The following is a 19,512-nucleotide window of genomic DNA, read 5'->3' as shown; positions in this document are numbered from 1 at the left end:
GGATATAGAGTTCAAATCTACGCTTATAAGGTTTTTCAAGAATTTCCTAGAAAAGATGGATAAGACCTATGAGGATATGAAAAGAGATCAACTAGAATTAATAAGGGATCAACAAGAAATAAAGACTACATTGTCTGAAATAAAAAATATTTTACAGAGTCCTAAAAACAGAAGGGAAGATCACAAGAATCAAGTCAAAGATTTGGAACATAAAGAAACAGAAGACACTCCTCCACAGAAGCTAGAAGGCAAGAGAATCCAGAAAATTGAAGATAATGTAAGAAACCTCTGGGACAACTTCAAGCGAACCAACATCAGAATTATTGGGGTCCCAGAAGATGAGAGAGAGCAAGATATCGAAAACATACTGAAAGAAATAGTGACAGAAAACTTCCCCCACCTGGGGAAAGAATTAGACTTACAAGTCCAGGAAGCGCATAGGACTCCAAACAAAAGGAATCCAAAGAGAACCACACCGAGACACATCATTATTAAAATTCCAAGAGCAAAAGACAAAGAGAGAATATTAAAGCAGCAAGAGCAAAGAAGGTAGTAATCTATAAAGGAGCACCTATACGATTGTCAGCTGACTTCTCAACAGAAACCATGCAGGCCAGAAGGGAATGGCAAGAAATATTCAAGGTGATGAATAGCAAGAACCTACAGCCAAAAATAATCTACCCAGCAAAGCTATCACTCAGAATCAAAGGTCAGATAAAGAGCTTCACTAATAAAAAAAAGCTAAAGGAGTTCATCACCGCCAAACCAGATTTATATGAATTTCTAAAGGGGGTTCTTTCAGAAGAGAAAGTAAAGAAAGATAAAAATTATGAACAACAAATACGTAACTATCAACAAGTGAATCTAAAAACCAAGGAAATTAAAAAAATCTGATGAACAATATTAACTGTTGAATATAATAGAATCAGAGGTATGGAAGGGGAGTGAACTGACGATTCTTGGGGAAAAGGGGAGAGGGGGATGTGGGAAGAGACTGAACATAAACTGTGCACCTATGGATGAGGACAATGGGGAGAGGGGAAAGGGCAGAGGGTGGGGTGGGAACCTGGTGGAGGAGAGCAAGGGTGGGGGGTGGGGGGGAAGGAACATTTGTAATAATATGAACAATAAAAACTTATTAAAAACAAAACAAAACAAAATAAAAAACGGAAGCCCACAGTATGGGTGTGGGAGGCCACCCATTGTCTTCACTCTCAGAAAAGCGGAAACAAGGAGCCTGGCACGCTGGTGATCTTGAGCCCCTGGCAAAGGCCAGAGCTATGCACTGATTGTTTATTCCAGCAATGGTGGCTTAAGCAATTTCCTGACCAAACAGTCTCAGAGTAAATATTTCCAATACTTACTGACCTTTAAGATAGTCTGTTATTGCAATTACCTGCCTGACTAAGGGCTAGATGTGTGTCCAAAATTGAATAAAAGATTGGCAGGGCCTGAGCACCAGTGGAAGTCCTTTCCCTTGCATTGGGCTTCCCTCATGGCCCCCAATATCTCCAAATTATTATTTCTTGTCTCGTCTCATTCATTTGCGTGCACGGCCCTTCTCCAGATCCTGAACCCTGAACCATGCAGGATGTGGGTCTCACATCGGGAAAACATATGTAGTAATGATACATCTGATAAAAGGTTAATATCCAAAATATACAACTTAGCAAAAGGAAGACAAACAATCAAATTAAAAAATGGGCAAAGGACCTATGTAGACACTTCTCCAAATGGACATACCAATGGCCAATAGACATATGAAAAAATGCTCAAAGTCCTAGCTGTAATGCTCACTCATCATCGGAGAGATACAAATTAAAATGACAATGAGGTATCATCTCACACCTGTCACGTCATCAAATAAACAAATGACAAGTGCAGAAAAGAAAACCCTAGGACACTGCTGGTGGGAATGCAGACTGGTACAGCCATTATGGAAAGCAGTATGGGGTTTCCTCAAAAATTTAAATATGGAATTGACATTTGACCCAATGATTCTAGGACTATATCCTAAGAAACCCAAAACACCAATCAGAAAGAATGTATGCACCCCTATGTTCTTGGCAGGGTTATTACAGTAGCTGAGATCTGGAAACAGCCCAAGTGCCCATCAGTAGATGAGTGGATAAGGAATACTACATTACAGTAACATTCCCTTTGAGACAGCATGGAGGGACCCGGAGAGTATCATACGAAGTGAAATAAGTCAGTCAGAGAAAGACAAGTATCACATGAGTTCACTCATATGTGGAATCTAATTAACAAAATTAGCTGATGAACGGAGTGGATCTTGAGATATGGAAGCATGGAGCAGAGTGCGGAATCTCAGAGGGAAGTGGGGTGGGGGCGAGGAAGGGAAGGTGGGTGGGTGGGTGGGAGGTAATCAACTTAAGACCTTGTACACATATAAGCATAACCCATGGCCACAGACAATAGGGTGCTGAAGGCCTGGGGCAGGGTTTGGGGGCGGGCTGAAGAGGGTCAAGGGGGTGGGGGATAAGGAAAACATATGTAATACTTTCAACAATAAAGATTTATTTAAAAACAAACAAACAAACAAACAAACAAACAACAAAATAGTCCAGGGAATATAAAGCACAGCATAGGGACTAAGTCAATAACTATGTGTAGTAGCAGGGGCATTGGAATTGTTGGGGGGGGTCACTTCATAAGTTATACTAATCGCTGTGCTGCACACCTGAAACTAATATAATATAGAATGTCAATAGTAATTGAAAAAATTTAAATTATAATAAGTAAACATTTTTAAAAGGAAAAAAAAAAAAAAAAGAAGAACCAAGGATACGAAAGTAGGGTGAGGGAGGGCGGATATGACCTGTGATGGGGAGGGAAACAGGCAGATGAAGGGACAGGAGCAAACGCCAGAGGCCCGCCTGTGGCAGAGGGGGTCTAAGCGCCCCTGGGTGAAGAAGGTGGCTCAGAATGTGAGGGGACCACCCAGGGGTCCGGGCTGCCTGTCCCCACGTGAGCCATTAAGCAGAGACAGGGTGGAGTCATGTATGAGCGTTTGTTCCAGGGATGTCAGCAGGATGGGACAGCAGCTGGCTATCCGCAAAAATCTGCTCTGCACCCCATGAGCCAGCTGCTGCCATCGGTTAGATGGACAAAGATTACATGGAAAATTGTAATCATTACAGGTTACAAGTCTTGTGGACTGGGGGCAGGAGCGGGTAGAGGCGGGGGGATAGGTCACAGAGGCCCGGGGCCTCAGGGTGCCCTGGGACCAGATTGCAGGTAACAGGGCCTGGGAGTTGTAGGAGCAGGTGCCTCTGAGACTAGCTTGGTTCAACCACGAGATCATAAATCTTTCCATAATGACAGGCAATTCTCAGGCCAGGAGTATGGACTGCATTCCGATGTTGGCTGCCAGCTCCCAGCCCCCAGCCAGGTGAGAATGTGCTTTCTCTAAGCAGAATAGAACCATCACGTTTATAAGAACATGATTAATGTTTCTTATAATTACTAGTCTAGTTAGTTTCCAATATTCGATTTCTGCTCCTAAAACAGGAACGGGGAGGACAAGGAGAGGGGCAGGAGGCGGTGTGGCTGCTCAGACAGAGAGAGAGGGGAGGAGATACCACCTCCCGCTGCCCTGTCCAGCCCCTCACCCACCGCACAGCTCCTCGGGGCCTGGGCAAGGCCGGGAGAGGGGCCGAGGGCTCGGGACCTCAGAAAGGTGGGGTGCAGGTGTGGCTGAAACCAGCCGGGAGGGTGGGGCGAAGGAGGCCTTCTAGTGAGACCCCAGAGGGACAGGACAGACACCCACACTCAGGCACCATCTGGGGCACGGCGTACTGTTAGGAAAAGAGAAAAGGCCCCGATAGGACATTTGAGCTTGAATTTGCCTCAACAACTCACCCCCAATGATTGACTTCACCTGACGGAGTGGGTTTTCCATCCCAAAAGGCTGATGAACCTGAAGGCAAGCTTGTTATTTTTCAGCAGGATGGCTCCCCCTTCCCCCAGAGGGAGCTTCGGGGCGTTTACAAAATGAAGCAACCACATCTGGCTCCACACCTCTGGCGCACACACATACAGCAGCCGCCCCCCATGGGGCAGATCCCTTTGCTGGGGTTCTCCTGGGGCTTCTGTTTCTCAAGAGCTGCTGTGGTAAACACCACCCCTAGCCCAGTGGCCAGCCTGGTCCAAGGCCCCAGGACTGAGGGGGAAGATCAGGGAGGCCTGGCTGGCACAGCCGGCCGGCTTGCCCACACTCGGAGAGACACCCATTCTCAGCACAGGACTGCCCCACGGGCTCATTCCCACAGATGGGTTCTGCCATCGCGCCGCTGTGCCGCCACGGGCAGGCCACCAATCTCTAGAAGCTTCCATTTCCTCATTTGCAAAGAGGGAGAGTTGGGGAACCACCGCCTCCTATATCTTAAATCACGGGGGCCACTTGTGTTTTTGGAGTTTCCAATTTGGGGGGCGCAGGTATTATAATGTTAGGTCTGATCCAATCATTGAATCGATATCCCCTCCCCCTGGGAACTGACCTTTGGGCCACCTCACCATGGACATTCCTCCTGCTAAGACCATTCTCTCCCCCCTCCAGACTTTGCCAGAATCCAGACCTGCACAGAGAATTCTCCGCCCAGAAAAGGCCCATCTGGAGTCCTTTAGAAACCCCCAACTCCCCGTCTTTGAGTGCCGGCCCTATTTGGGGGCTCAGCCCACCAGGTATCCAGATGACCTAATACATTTATAATCCCTCTCCACTTTGGGCTGCTGCATTCCTCCTCCTTGACCCTAACAATACACTGTGTAACGCCCCAGTAGCCCTCCCTGGTCAAGCACAGTCAATACTTTCCCGGTAAAACAGAACATTTGCATTAAGTGAGGGGCGTGAAAACTATAAACAGTGCACAGATTCAGGTCAAATTTCACCACCCAATGCACCGGGAAAGAAGTGTGTTTTCAGAGCATTTTTGCATTTCACACTTCAGGTAAGGTGGGAGCTCTCCTGCCCTCCCCTCCCACTGGGACAGAGATATGACAGCAATCATTCCAGCTGCCCCTGAGGGGGCTCCTGGCTCCTCACCAGGGCTCTGTGTCCCGCACCCTCACACAGCCCTCCGACTCTGATGGCACGCCCCCCCCGCCCCTCACATCTACTAGAGTCCCAGGGGTCGGCAAACTCATCCGTCCACAGAGCCAACTCTCAACAGGACGACAATTGACATTTCTTTGGAGAGCCACATTTTTTTTAAACTTAACTTCTTCTAACGCCACTTCTTCAAAATAGCCTCACCCACACTGTGTTATTTTGTGGAAGAGCCACACTCAAGAGGCTTTTCTCAAGAAATGCAGTTTGCTGAGCCCTGTAGATAAGCAAGAAGGAAAGTGAAAATTAAAAACACCGCTTCTCGGAAATCCCTGGCTTCCTAGAAGAGGTGCTGAGGACCACTGGCTTTTCTGTGCCAGGAATTTCGAACACCGGACCTTTTTACCTTCTCATGGTCCCTGCTCTTGCCAGGGCTTGGCCAGCTGCAGGCAGGTGGCCGGGGGCGGGGCGGGGCGGGGGTGGGGCTTGTGTCTGTGCCTGGTTAGAAATACCCGATGGCCACAGGCCACTGGCCACTTCCCTCGCTGCCCTCGCAGCCTGGACGGACACTCACGGTGCCCCGGGGACCTGGCGGCCCCGGAGAGGTAAGGACTCTTGGGCTGCAGTGGGAGCGGGTGGGGCACAGGCAGAGGAGGGAGGCTGCTTGGGGGCCTGAGGGGTCAGCTAGGGACAGGAGCTGTGGTCAGGGCTGCTAGGGTTCAAGTCCCTGTCCTGCCAGTTAGCAACTTTGTGAGCCTGGGGAGGGTTTGAAGTTGAAATTAATTTTTTTCTTTTTTAATTGAATTTTAGAGAGGGAGGGAGAGAAACAGAATAGAGATAGAGATAGAAACATTGGTTTGTTTATCCGTTTATTTATGCATTCTTGGGTTGATTCTTGGGTTGATTCTTGGGTTGATTCTTAGGTGTGCCTGACTGGGGCTCCAACCCACAACCTCAGCCTATGGACGATGCTCTAACTGAGCCACCAGGCCAGGACTGCAGTTCAAATTCTTCAAAAAACCAGGACAGGGGTCTCCCTCTCAGGAAAACCTGATGAAGGGTGTGATATGACCAACCAAGCTGAGTCTCCACCACCTGCCACCTTGGCCTTCCTGGGTGAGGAAGGGCCTAAAGGGAGAGGGCCTGGCTCCCAGAATGCAGGAGACCACAGGCGAGCATTTCCCTGGTAGCTCCCTGCAGGCGAGGTGCAGGGGTGTGGTCTCTGCAGAAGCAAAGAGGCTGGGTGAGTTATGGAAAATGCAAAACCAACCCAGTGCCTCCTGGGCTGTAGGTTTCTTTGGGAGCCTACTGGGGAAGGAGGGGGCCGGCCCCCCGCTGTGTTTTCAGAGTCACCCCCCTTTTCTTAGGGTGGGGGCTGGGGAAGCTGGTTTGCGGGGAGGGGCCATCGGGCAACAGAAATGGGAGCCCTCAGACGGGCTGGCGTGGCTCCGTGGCTGAGCATCAGGGCAACCAGGGCATATGCCAGGGTTGTGGGCTGGATCCCCAGTGTGGGGCGTACAGGAGGCAGCCAGATCAATGATTTGCTTTCATCCTGGATGTTTCTATCTCTCTGAAATCAATTTTCAAAAAAAATTAAAGCAAGGAAATATGAGCTCTCAAATGAAGGCCTTATCCAGTCATCAACCCCATTGTCTCCTCTCACATCTGGGGAGGTCAGTAGGGAGGGGACCTGTCCAGACCCAAGAGCTCCCTGGTGGCTCCTCTGCCCTTAGTCCGCCCAGTAGGACTAACATGATAACTGGGGGTGTCACAGGTGCTGGCGGATAAGGGCTTCAGGGAAGTTCCTCAGCCTCAGCACCGCTGAGGGGGTCATTCTCTTGTGGGGCCGCCCTGAGCAGTGCAGGGTTGAGCAGCATCAGATGCCAGTAGCACCCCCACCTCCCACCAATGTCTACAGACATTACCAATCTCCCCTGTGGAGATTGAGATCAACTGGAATCACGCTGGGCTCTCCCACTTACCAACTGTGTGACATCGGTCTCCTTGTGCCTCAGTTTCCCCATCTGTAAAATGAGAATAATATTACCATCAATTTCTTGGCGTCAGAGAGGATTACTGGTGCCTAACTAAGTAGGTGCATGCATGGCTTAAATCATAGCCATGGGCACCCCGGAGCCAAATTACCCCAACCCAGCTTTATAAACTAGAGGAGGAGAATACATGTTTTTTTTTTCTTCTTGAAGAAAACTCTTTGAGGCATTAATTCTACCTGAAAGACTATCCCAAAGAAATCACCAAACATGTGACCAACATGTCTGGAAGGATCAAAAGCTATTTATAAAAGAAAAAACTGAAACTGCAAACAGCCCAGAGATGCCAGCAGGGGAGCGATTAAATGCGAAATGATACCTCCACGGGGTGAAACGCTGCACGGCCTCTGCACTGTCTGAAACGCTTTAGTGACATGAGGAGCCACTAGAATATAATGTTAAGTGACAACAATTCATGCAAAACCGTAGGAGCAGCGGGAGTCTATATAAATTGTTTTTGCTTGTAGAATAAACGGCTGGTGGTGCTTATTTCTGGGGAGTGAGAGTGCAGATATGTCAGATTCTTTGTGTCTAAAACGTCTATTGTAAATCTGCATTTGTTGAAATAATTAGAGGAAAACGGGCTAGAAGGGTTTTGGTAACGTCAAAATTGGTAAAGGAGATTTATTTTCTAAGATTTTTAGAAGTGGAACAGGAGGGGGAGATGGGGAAAGAGGAGGTCATGAGAGAGGGGGCTTATCTAGAAGATACCATTTCTCCACAAGCCCAGAGAGAGTGCCAAGGACGAGAGAGTGGGGGTGTGGAGATGGGAGAGGGGCGAAGATGGGGCGGGGGGTGGGGGGACAGAGATGAGAGCCAGCCTGTTCCTTTCCTAAGGCTGCGATACCAACAGGACCACACACTGGGAGGTCTTGAACCTCAGAAATGTATTCTCTCACAGTTCTGGAGACCAAGGTGTGAGCAGCGCCAGTGCCCCCTGCAGGCGCTGGAGGAGAATCAAGCCTTCCTAGCCTTCTGCAGCTTCATGCTCCCTCCCCACTCCCCCGGAGTTCTCCGGGCTCGGGCCAGTCCAGTCCTTGAGCATAAGGAGGCCTTGTGCTAAACCTTTCCACCTCTGCTTCCGTCACTGCCTCGCGTCTTTTCCGTGTCCCTCTATGTTCTCTCCTCTTAGAAGAAGGATTTAGGTCCACCCTCAACCACCTAGGATGGTTTCTATCTCAAGATCCTTAACTAATTACATCTGCAAAGACCTCTTTCCAAATAAGGTCACATTCTGAGGTGCCAGCTGGACACAGAACTTGGGGGCACGTTATGCAACCCGCTCCAGGGAGCAAGCAGTCTTTAAAAAGTGTGTTGGGATCACAAGCGGGCACAGCGCTGAGACAAAACGTACAGGAGGGTGTGCGGTGACAAGCCAGCGTGTCTTTCAGCCCTGACCTTAACAGGGTGGACCAGCTTCCTGTCCGCACAAGCACAGGGGTCTTTTTTGTACACAAGGGAAGCATCTCTGCAGGGTCTGCTCCCTGCCTCTGCACTTAGCATGTCTATGGGAGGTCCCTCCACAACTACCTCTTTTGGTTTCATGGCTGTGTATCATGTCATTGCTACATAACTTATGTCACCAATCCACTTTAAAAGATTGCGGGGTGCTCCTTTTTGTGTGTGTGTCTGCTACTTAAAAACTAGATGCCTGGTGCACAAAATTCATGCACTGGTGGTGATGGATGTCCCTCAGCCCAGCCGGTACTCTCTCCAATCTGGGATCCCTTGGGGGATGTCCAACTCCTGGACATCCCTCTCACAATCTGGGACTGCTGGCCTGCCTGCCTGATTGCCCCCTAACCACTCCCCCGCCGGCCCGGTCACCCACAACTGCCCTCCCCTCCTGGCCCAATCATTCCCAACTGACCTCCTCTACCAGCCCAATCACCCCCAACTGCCCTCCCTTGCTGGCTATCTTTTGGTCGCCATCTTGTGACTACATGGGGCAGCCATTTTGTGACCACATGGGGCCGCCATCTTGTGTGAGGGTGTGACAGTCAATTTGCATATTATTTCTTTATTATATAGGGTAGAATTTATTTTAGGTTCACAGCAAAATTGAGGTGAAAGTACAGAGATTTTCATATACCTCCTGCCCCCACACTTGCACAGCCACTCCCATTATCAGCATTCCCTACTGAGCCCATACTGCTCATCATTATCACCAGAAGTCTGTAGTCCGTATTAAGTTTCAATCTTGGTGTTGTGCATTCTGTGGGTTTGGATGAATGTATAGTGACATATATCACACAGAACAGTTCAATTTCCTAAGAATTCTGTGCTCCACCTACTCACCCCTCTCTTTTCCCAATCCCTGGCAACACCTCATCTTCCCATTTGCAAACTTTTGCCTTTTCCAGAATGTCTCATAGTCAGAATCAGAGAGAGTGCAGCGTTCTCCGACTGGCTACTTTCTCTTAGTAACAAGCATTGAAGCTTCCTGCATGTCTTTTCATAGCTTGACAGCTCATTTCCTTTAGCATCAAATAATATTCCATTGTCTGGATGTCTCACAGTTTATTCATCCCCTCACCTACTTACTAAGGTCATCTTAGTGGCTTCCACACATTGGTAACCATAAATAAATCTGCTGTAAGCATCCCAGTGCAGGTTTTTGTGTGGATGCAAATGTTCAATTCCTTTTGGGTAACATACCAAGAAGCACAGTTGCTGGATTGTATTGTAAGAGTATGTTTAATTTTGTAAGAAACTGATTCACTGTCGTCCAAAGTGACCGTGCCATTTTGCATTTCATCAGCGATGACCAAGAGTTCCTGTTGCTCCACATACTCACCAGCATTTGATGTTGTCAGTGTTCTGGATCTTGGCCAGTCTCATAGATGCATGCTGTGTATTTAAGTGTTAATTTTGAGAAAATTGGCCCGGCCAGCATGGCTCAATGGTTGAGCGGCAACCTGTGAATCAGGAGGTCACGGTTCAATTCCTGGTCAGGGTACATGCCTGGGCTATATTCCCAGTGTGGGGTGTGCAGGATGTTTCTATCTCTCTCTTCCTCTTCCTTCCTCTCTTGAAATCAATAAAAATATATTTTTTAAAAATTTGTTGAAACCGGTTTGGCTCAGTGGTAGAACGTCGGTCTGCGGACTGAAAGGTCCCAGGTTTGATTCCGGTCAAGGGCATGTACCTGAGTTGCGGGCACATCCCCAGTAGGGGGTGTGCAAGAGGCAGCTGATTGATATTTCTCTCTCATCGACGTTTCTAGCTCTCTATATCTCTCCCTTTCTCTCTGTAAAAAAATCAATAAAATATATTAAAAAAAATTTTTTTTTTGAGAAAAGTATAGATTCCTGAACAGAGAGATCCCACATACCTCCCTTTACCCACTTCCCCACCAGCAATGGCTTACAGAACTCTATCACAACTAAGAAGTGGATGTGGATACACACCACTTCCTCACATCTCACCAGCTTTCCTCCACTCATTTGTGTGTGCATGCATGTAGTTCTCTGCAACTTTTCACACGTGCAGATCTGTGTGGTTGTGGTCACAGTTAATTTGCAGAAGTTCCATCATGAGAACCCCTTGTGCTACCCTCCCTGGCCTGCTACCCCTCGGCTCATCCTGTAGGTTTAACTTTCTAAGCCTCTGTGTCCGCTGCAATCACTTGTAAGTAGTGCATGTAGTTGGATTTTGCCTTTGACCCAATCGAAGACTCTTTTTCTTTAATAGAGGATTTGTATCCTGTTCATAATTAGGAAAAAATGCAGAAACTACTGTCCTGCAACATTTATGGAGAGAGGCAGTGTCCTCTCGACTTTACAGGTGAGGAAAGGGAAACTGAGAGCAGCGAGTTTCCTTGAAATCACAGAACTGGTGAGAGACGGAGGCAGGCTGTGATCCATTTAACCTCACTGACTCTACTAATGCCAAGGTCAGCCTTTTCCTCCCGCAGCGTGAGACACATCAGCCAGACGCCCGTCACAATGAATTTGGAAAAGACCCAAGATACCATTTCCAATGTGGCAACTACAGAGACAGCTCCCGTCTTCAAAGGTAAGCTCCCCCTCCCAGCCTACATGGGGGAAAGGCAGAGTCCAGTGACATCTTTGTAAAAGAACGGTGGCGAGCAGAATAGCTCAAAACACGTGAGAATTCAAGGCTACACAAACACCCGCAGTTACACACACACACCCTTCACTGGATCCCAACACTCGTCCCTAGTTTTGTCCTTCGCCAGCTGCCGCCTCCCTGCCTGGCTGAACTGGTGGTTTCCTCCAAGGCTCAATCTTGGGCCATTCTTGGCTTCTGCCACTCTCTCCCCAGGGTTCACATGCAATTAAAAATAAATAAATAAATAAATAAATAAATACACACACACACACACACACACACACACACACACATATATATATATATATATATATATATATATATATATATATATAATTATTGATTTCAGAGATGAAGAGAGAGAGAGATGGGGGGGATAGAAATGTCAACGATAGAGAATGATCGATCAGCTGCCTCCTGCACGCCCCCTTTGGGGCTCTAGCCTGCAACCTGAGCATGTGCTTGACCGGGAATCAAACTACAACCTCCTGGTTCATAGGTGGGTGCTCAAGCACCAAACCACTCAGGTGGGGCTCACATGCAAATGTTGGGGCTTTAATTACTTTCCACGCTGTTGGCTCCCTCGTTTGCTCGCCCAGTCAGAACGAGAGTCATCTATGCCCATCAGCATCACTCTAATCAGGTATCTCAAACTCAGTCCACCCCAACCTGAACTCAGTGCCCCACCTAGAAAACCCTTACCCATCTCAGTAGATGGGCTCTTCCCTGTAACAGTCCTTCAGGCCCCAAATGCGACTCACCCTGAGGTCACCCTTGACTCTGCTCTCGCCCATCCCACATCCACTGACAAATCCTGTGGAACCCTTCAAATCCACCATGTTTATTATTTCTACCAGCCTGCTTCAAGCAGCTGCCGCCTCTTGCTCTGACCATTGCAATAACTTCCGAAGAGTTCAGCCCGTTTCCTCTCTTGCAAACCTAGTCTGTTTTCCAGCCCAAGCACTCGTTTTCACACCTACCTTAAATCGGGGCCACTACCAGACCACGTGGTGTCTTAGGGCTGGTTAGGAAAAGTGGATACAGCTCTGTGAACCCATAGCTCTACAAATGGATGACCACCTGGTGCAATCAATCAACCAACCAATCAATCAAAGTGCCCCTCTCTCTTGACTGACACACACCTCCCCCGATCCCTGACCCCCAGGTCTCACCACCAACCAAGTAGATTCTGGGAGGGTTTCAGACCCCCCAACCCCCACCCTGTGTGTTTAGACAGGACCTTTTGCAGCTCTCATGATATTATTATGTCCTTGGGACTATGACTGATATACAAAGGGGCCTTATAAATTGTTGCCAAGTCCTGTGTGGATGATCTTTTAATCATTAAATCAAATCTGATATAATGAAAGCCAAATATTCTGAGTGTCTGGTCATCTGGTGACTAGTCAACTGTCCAACCAATTAAAATGTAATCTATAGTAATAAAAGCATAATTTCCTAATTAGACTGGACAGCCAAATGACCTTCTAGATGTCATCCCTGACATCCTTCTGGACAAAGTCGCTGCAATGGAGGCTGAGGCAGAGCTGCTTAGGGGCAATCAGGCAAGCAGGAGAGTGGTTAGGGGTAATGAGGCAGGCAGGCAAGTGAGCAGTTAGGAGCCAATGGTCCCGGATTGCAAGAGGGTGCAGGCAAGAGACCCCCACCCCCGCACAAATTTCATGCACTGGGCCTCTAGTTTGTTCATAATAGCCAATGGCTGGAAGCTATCTATATATCTATATCTATCTATCTATCTATCTATCTAATCTATCTATATCTATCTATCTCTATCTCTATCTCTATCTCTATCTCTATCTCTATATCTACAATATATCTATATCTACAATATATCTATATCTATATCTATATTTATATCTATATCTATATCTATATATAGCTAATATGCAAAGTGTCCCTCCTGGAGTTTATGACATGCGCTGGCAAGGATGTGCATGGAATGAAGGAAGGCCCCGGCCGGCAGCCAGAAGGCCTCGATTGGCCCTGATCACCCGCCAGGCCTCCGAACCCTACCGGTGAATGAATTATTAGCAGCAAGCCTCTAGTATCAATTGATGAAAGAATAAAAAAACCTAAACATATTCATTGACAGGAGAATAGATAAGCAAATTGTGGTGCATTTATATAATGAAATAATGCATCCCAAACATTTTTAAAAACTGCTGATACCTGTAACATTTATATGAGGTTCAAAAATAGGCAAATTAATGAATGGCTCTAGAAGTCAGAACAGTGGTTCCCCCCGGGGTGGGGTGAGTGCTGCCTGGGGGCAGTCACAGGAAACCTGTTCTGTATCTTGGACGATGATGACATTCCTCCAGGTGAAGATGTAGAGCAACAAGATGGCGGTCTCTCCCCTGAAGAATTAAAATTTCTGAAAGAGTTCCCCATGATGAAAGCGGAACTAGAAGCAGTCATCAAAAAGCAACGTGCCATCGCAGACGACATCGACAAAACCCACAAAAAATTCACCCAGACCAACCTGGTGACCGACTCCATCGCTGTGGTCTCCGGGACCATGAGCATCCTGGGGCTGGCCCTCGCTCCGGTCACAGCCGGAGGAAGCCTGATGCTTTCTGCTGCTGGACAAGGCTTGGGGGCAGTAGCCGGGGCCACCAGCCTGGCGACCAGCATTTTGGAATACCGTCACAATAAACAAGCCCAAGCTCAAGTCAGCCGCGAAGTGTCTGACTCTGACCAAAAGGTCAAGGAGGCTGTCAACCGTATCATGGGGGCCGGAAAGACTGTCTATTGCTTTGGGAAAACCATTGAGAACATTGAGAATAACATGCGGGCCTTGGAGTTAGTCAGAGCCTACCCGCTCCTGGCTGAGGCCGCAGAGCAGCTCCTCCTCACTGGCCAAGCCTCTGCCCGGACCACCAGGATTGTGAGGAGGGCCTTCAGAGGCACCCCGCTAGCGATGGGGACTAAAGCTCTCTTGAAGCACGGTGCCTTGGCTGGCCTCTTCCTCGGCATGGACATGAGCAGCCTCGAGAAGGACTGGAAGCAGCTGAAGGAGGGGGCCAGGACCGAGGAGGCGGACCAGCTGAGGGCCCAGGCTGAGGAGTGGGAGAGAAAGCTGGCAGAACTCACCCAGCTCTATGAACACCTGCAGGTGAGGCTGGAGGGAGGGGAGAGGGACTAGGCCTCATGGGCACCCAGGGTTAGGGGAGGGTGTGAAGGAAGCCAGAGTGTGCAGTTTGCATGGCTGCCCCTCGGACGAGGGCTCCTGGAGATGATGATAGTGCTCAGCCTGGACAGGCCCGGCCGTGCCTCTGTGTCTCCCTTGATGTCTCTCCAGGCTCCTGGCCTGGGAAGAGGGCCTTCCTGGTTGCACAGACAGGACACTGAGCCACAGCGGGTGCTGGGGATGGAAATGTGTTCCCCTAAGACCCATCGCTCTGGAGACTGTTTGGAGATGCCGCTTTGGGGAGTGGTTGGGGTTGAATGAGGTCATGGCGGGGGAGAGGGGAAGGGTGAGGACTCATGATCCCTGACCAGAGACCCCGTTGGCCCGCACCTTGGTCTGGGCCCCGCTACCTCCAGAGCGATGAGAATCACACGTGGCTTTCTGTCACGGTGGCCCTGGCTGGCTGGGACAGGGAGCTCCTGTAACCTGCCCCTCTCTCCCAGGTGGAGCGGGTCAGGATGAAGCTGGGAGCCAGCCTTCGGAGCTGGCCGGCTCTGCCCGGCTCTGCCCGCCTCTGCCCCAGAGCACTCCTGAGATGGACGTTTTTGTTTCTTTACATAAACTCTTGCAGGAAAGAAGCCTTAGGAACTCATCTTCCAAGGAAGAGGAAGCCGGTACGACTCTGTCTCAGCCCCCAGCCAAGCTAGGGGAAGCAGGCCCCCAGGTCACAGGTGAGGCGGAGGCTCAGCTCTGAGCAGAATCAAAGGGGCCGGGCCTGGCCGGGCGGGGTGGGCGGCAGAGAAAATGCCTGTGGACTTGCCAGCAGATTCCTTTCTGTGCTCTGGGGGCCCAGGCACTGTCAGCTGGCGAGTGTAGTGAAGGTGAGCCTGTCCTCTCTCCTCCGTCTTCATTGCCCCTTGTTCCTGCAGGGAGGGGGTGGAGTGGGTGCTAACTCATGGCTTCCTCAGTCCCCGCGCACTCTCCCAGTGCTGATGAGGACAGTAGGGTCCCTGATGGGAAAGGTGTCACCGGAAAACAAAAAGGCCTTTGGAAAGGAGAGGGAAACTATTGTGTATTTGGGACCAGGAAGGATAGCTCCTGAGGAATCATGAATTCAGGCGGGAGCCCAAGTAATATTCTGATTAGGAGACAGAGGCCAGGGGTATCATGATCCAGGGGAGGAGAACAATCACACCAATCGGAGGAAGGCGAAAGGGATTCTAGGGACCACACAGGCAGGCTTAGGGAATACAGAGGGTCCACGGGGGAGGATGCATATGGGAAGGACAGAGGTATCCCTCTGGGCTGAGCAATGAAGGCAATTTTAAGGTGGATCAGACGCAGCCCTGACCTAAGCAGCTGGGAGAGCCACCTTGGTAATAACACATCCCTTGGCCAAGATGACTGAGAGAGCCCTAAAGGAGATCCAAGCCACTCCAACCTGAGCAGGTAAGACAGGGATGTGAAGGACAGAGAAATGACGCCGGAGAAGGGGATAAAGGAAAGTCAGGGGGTACCGGGATGGAGGAAACCTGTAAGGTTCTCCCTCCTCCCAACTGGTGGGCGGAGTTGTGACATTGCTGGCACCTGTCACAGGGACATCTCCAGGACATTGAGCCATTGATCAGCGCCTGCCAAAGTGACCTGGAGCCCACCCCTTCCTGTTCTGCCCTGGGTCCAGCCCTCTCCTGTTCCTCCCCGTAAAAGGACCCCCAGACCAGCCATGTGCTGCTGATCCTCCATGTCCAGGTGGCACCCCGGCTGGGTCCACCTCTCCTTCCAACTCCTTCAATTCTGATTTCTCTACCTCCGTAATGAGTCCCGCTCATTATTGGGAATAAACTTTACTTTAAAACTCCTTGGTGATCAGTTTCCTGCGCCTCAAACCTTTCTCGGAGGAGAGAGAAATGTCCACAGAATTGATGCTGGAAAGAGGGGACCACACTTTCACAGGAGATAGAGAGGGTTGCAAGATGAGGGAAAGAGAAGAACCGGACACCACGTGAGCTTTGGACTTTGAAACAAAAGAGAGACCAATCAGGAGAGCACAGGGTCCGAACATGGGGAAGAGGCCCAATGAGAAAGGGTCAGGGTCACACCAAGAACTACAGCGTTTATAAACTGGAGACACAGGACACCAGGCAGATTACACATTTTGGATTTTTGGATGTAGATTTTTTTCTCATTAGAGAGAGAGAGAGCGAGAGCGAGAGCGAGAGCGAGAGAGAGAGAGAGAGAGAGAGCGCACACGCCCTCCCCCCCCCCATAGAGTTTATATATGCTTTCAATAAACTTCCACATTTTTCTAAATTAAAGAAACCTTTTTGTCCACGAGTTTATTCTTCAAACTTTGTCGGACAAGGGTCCACGAGACGAAGTCTGTGCCCCAAAGCCCACATTTCCCAGGCATTTCCATTGGTGCAGATGACATCCCATAGGGAAGCTAATTCTAAGCAATGTTATTTAATTCCCAGTCCGGTGGTCCTCTGTCCGGTGGTCACCCGTCCAGGTGTCACAGTGACTGCTGTCTGCTGATCGCTGCAAGCAGGTTTTTTTCCGTACAAGATCACCAAGGCCCCTTTAACACTGCAAAGGGCTGAGGCACATGGCACGCAGGCAGGTCCTCGGGGATGGCAGCTCCAGCTCCATTTTCAAGGGGCTCCGTTTATATGATCCTTCACTAGGGTTTGCAGTGTGGTTCCTTTCTCATCAACTCACCGGCCATTTTTCTCTCTCTCCCCCCACCCCCCTTCCCCCCCAGCAGCAACCGCAGCAATCGCTGGATAAGATCCTTTGTCTGCGCACAGAAGGACTGGAACCTGCTCCACCAGATTCCATCGGGAAGGGAGAGGCCCTGTTCTCCCCAAGACTATCCCCCCGACCCCCACCCGTGTTCCAGGCCTCCTTCTGACCTCCTTCAGAACTGTGTGCACCTTCCTGCCTTCCCCGCTCACCTACCTTACACTACCTTGTTAGCTGCTGTCTTGAAAGCAGTGCATTGCCATTAAATACACTTTTTTTTTTTTTTTTAAATTCCAGTACGTAAAAGAATAAAATAAAAATAGGGTGTGGGTGCTAACATGCTTACTGGCTTTTGTGGCTGTCATGAGCCTGCCTGCTGGGGACCCTCCCTCAGGCTGTGTTAAAACATAGGTGTTTTTTGTTTTTTTCTTCCTGAAACCACTGGGTTTTCTCATTCTCAGCGCTCTCCTTCACCTGCAGACCTATGACTTTTCCCTGTCCTGCTTTCTGTCAGCCATATTCAGCATTGATGCACCTCTCTCTCTCTCTCTCTCTCTCTCTCTCCCTTCCTCTCTGAAATCAATAAAGTATATTTAAAAATAAAAATCATGTATTGCCAAAGATAGATATAAAGACAGTAAAGCAATAAGCAGACTGTCAAATTACAGCGGGGAGGGAGATATGGGGGAGATAAGAGATCAATCGAAGGACTTGTATACATGCATGAAGTACAATCAATGGACACAAAACTCTGGGGAGGGAGGGCATGTATATGTACAGAGATAATAATTTAATTTTAAAAATAATGTATTGTTCAGCAGGCTCGATCCAAGGCCTCACCCCTATCTCCCCTCTCCTCCCCCCGCCACCCAGGCACCGTCTAGGGGAGGAGGAAGTGAGGTGGGGGTGGTGGGGGACTGTAGAACCAGAAGCAAGAAAGGACCCCAGCTCACCCAGTGGGCTCCCTTGTTTCCTGCTGTGGGCGGCCTTCTGGTGGTTTCCGGAAGCCCACCACCTCCCACACTGATTCTTGAAGGTTGGGGCTCCTCCCTCCTGAAGACATTCCCGGTGGTGATGAGGTCACGGGGGACCCCAGCCAGCGGGAGTCCGACTGCCCACCCATGTGGGGGAAGTGCCCTCAGCCACTGCATGGGGGTGAGCAGAGCTGGGCCCATGGCCTCTGGCGAGGGTCAGGTGGCCTCGGGACTTTGACCCTTAGCCTCTGTGACCCTTCCGGGGCCACCCCAGCAGTTCCTTGGACACACATAAGCCTCTGGGCAAGACACCACCCAGCTGGGCAAGAGGGCAGTTCTGATGCTGCGGACATCTTTCCCCAAAGGCCAAGTGCAGAGAGCTCAGCAGCAGCCCGAAGTGGATGCTTCCGCTGCGGCAGGGTGGTCGCCGGACAGGGCTCTGCAGACCCACAGGCACCAGGTCCCGGCCCCGGAGGACCGGCTGGCTGGGAGGGAGGTCACTCTTCAAAGTGCTGTCCAGCCCAGCCTGGGCCAAGGAGCTCGGCCAGCTCTTTGACCTAAGCCTCCATGGAGGACAGTCCTCAATGGCACCCTCTTTACTGGGGCCTGGCTCACCCCCTTTCCCCCGCCCCCACCCCAACCCCCGACCTCCTGGTTCTGGTGAGGACTTCCAGGAGAGGGAATGTGACCCTCGCTGGGAGTCTGAGAAGCACAGTCCCCCGCCATGAGGACCGGTGGGACAGGGACACAGGTTTGCCCAGAGAGACCGCCCCAAGGACTCGTCCTACTGAATCTGAGGGGGACACCCTGACAGCTACGATCCAGCAAACAGAAGGGCAGGAGTGGGATCAGCCTGGGCTCTGCTCTGCTATGGAGAAGTCCTCCTGTACTGGGACCAAATGAGGCTGGGACCTCAAGAAAAGTCCAGGGCTTGGGGGAAAGTGAGAAGGCGGGAGACCTCTGACCTCTGACCTTTGATGGGATCCCTAATCCCAGGACCTGAAGTTCCCAGAGCTCCGGACACTGTGTGGATTTCTTTTTGGATCTGTGAGCTAGATCAGGAGCGCTCCCACATTCTATCCATGACCCGTTTCACACTGCAGTCCAGCACACACACACACACACACACACACACACACACACACAATCACACGCAAACACATACAAACAAACACATACACACAAACACACAAACACACACAAACACATGCAAACAAACACATATACAGAAACACATACAAACACACAAACACATACACACACAAATACATACAGACACACAAACACATACAAACACAAACACACACAAAACCACTCACAAAAACACATACACGGGAGGAGCATCCAAGATGGCTGCTCGGGTAGACACCTAACCGCAGCAGCACACAACAATTTCAATGGAATACAACTAAAATGTAGAGTGGACATCGCCCAGAGCTACAGGTAGTCGAC

General features: G+C 49.8%; 1 protein-coding gene across 3 annotated transcripts in view; it reads left to right on the top strand.

Annotated features, from left to right (window-relative positions):
* The first annotated feature begins 5,548 nt into the window (after nt 1–5,548).
* The window catches only part of LOC118728577 (apolipoprotein L6), a 76,562-nt gene continuing 62,598 nt past the window's right edge, over nt 5,549–19,512 (top strand). The window contains exons 1-5 of one of the 3 annotated variants that reach the window (XM_045587538.1): nt 5,549–5,699; nt 11,020–11,136; nt 13,536–14,329; nt 14,990–15,075; nt 17,109–17,375. In XM_045587538.1, the coding sequence (XP_045443494.1) occupies nt 11,067–11,136; nt 13,536–14,329; nt 14,990–15,075; nt 17,109–17,352 (1,194 nt within the window). In that variant the 5' untranslated portion in view covers nt 5,549–5,699; nt 11,020–11,066 and the 3' untranslated portion in view covers nt 17,353–17,375. Of the gene's footprint in view, nt 5,700–10,796; nt 11,137–13,535; nt 14,330–14,989; nt 15,076–17,108; nt 17,376–19,512 lie in introns of those variants that run through there. The other 2 variants (XM_045587537.1, XM_045587539.1) reach the window with 2 other exon arrangements.

This window comes from Pipistrellus kuhlii, unplaced genomic scaffold (assembly GCF_014108245.1).
Source record: "Pipistrellus kuhlii isolate mPipKuh1 unplaced genomic scaffold, mPipKuh1.p scaffold_m20_p_3, whole genome shotgun sequence".
Classification (NCBI taxonomy): Eukaryota; Metazoa; Chordata; class Mammalia; order Chiroptera; family Vespertilionidae; genus Pipistrellus; species Pipistrellus kuhlii.
Note: the sequence above shows the minus strand (reverse complement) of the source record. Positions and strands in the feature narration are given on the sequence as shown.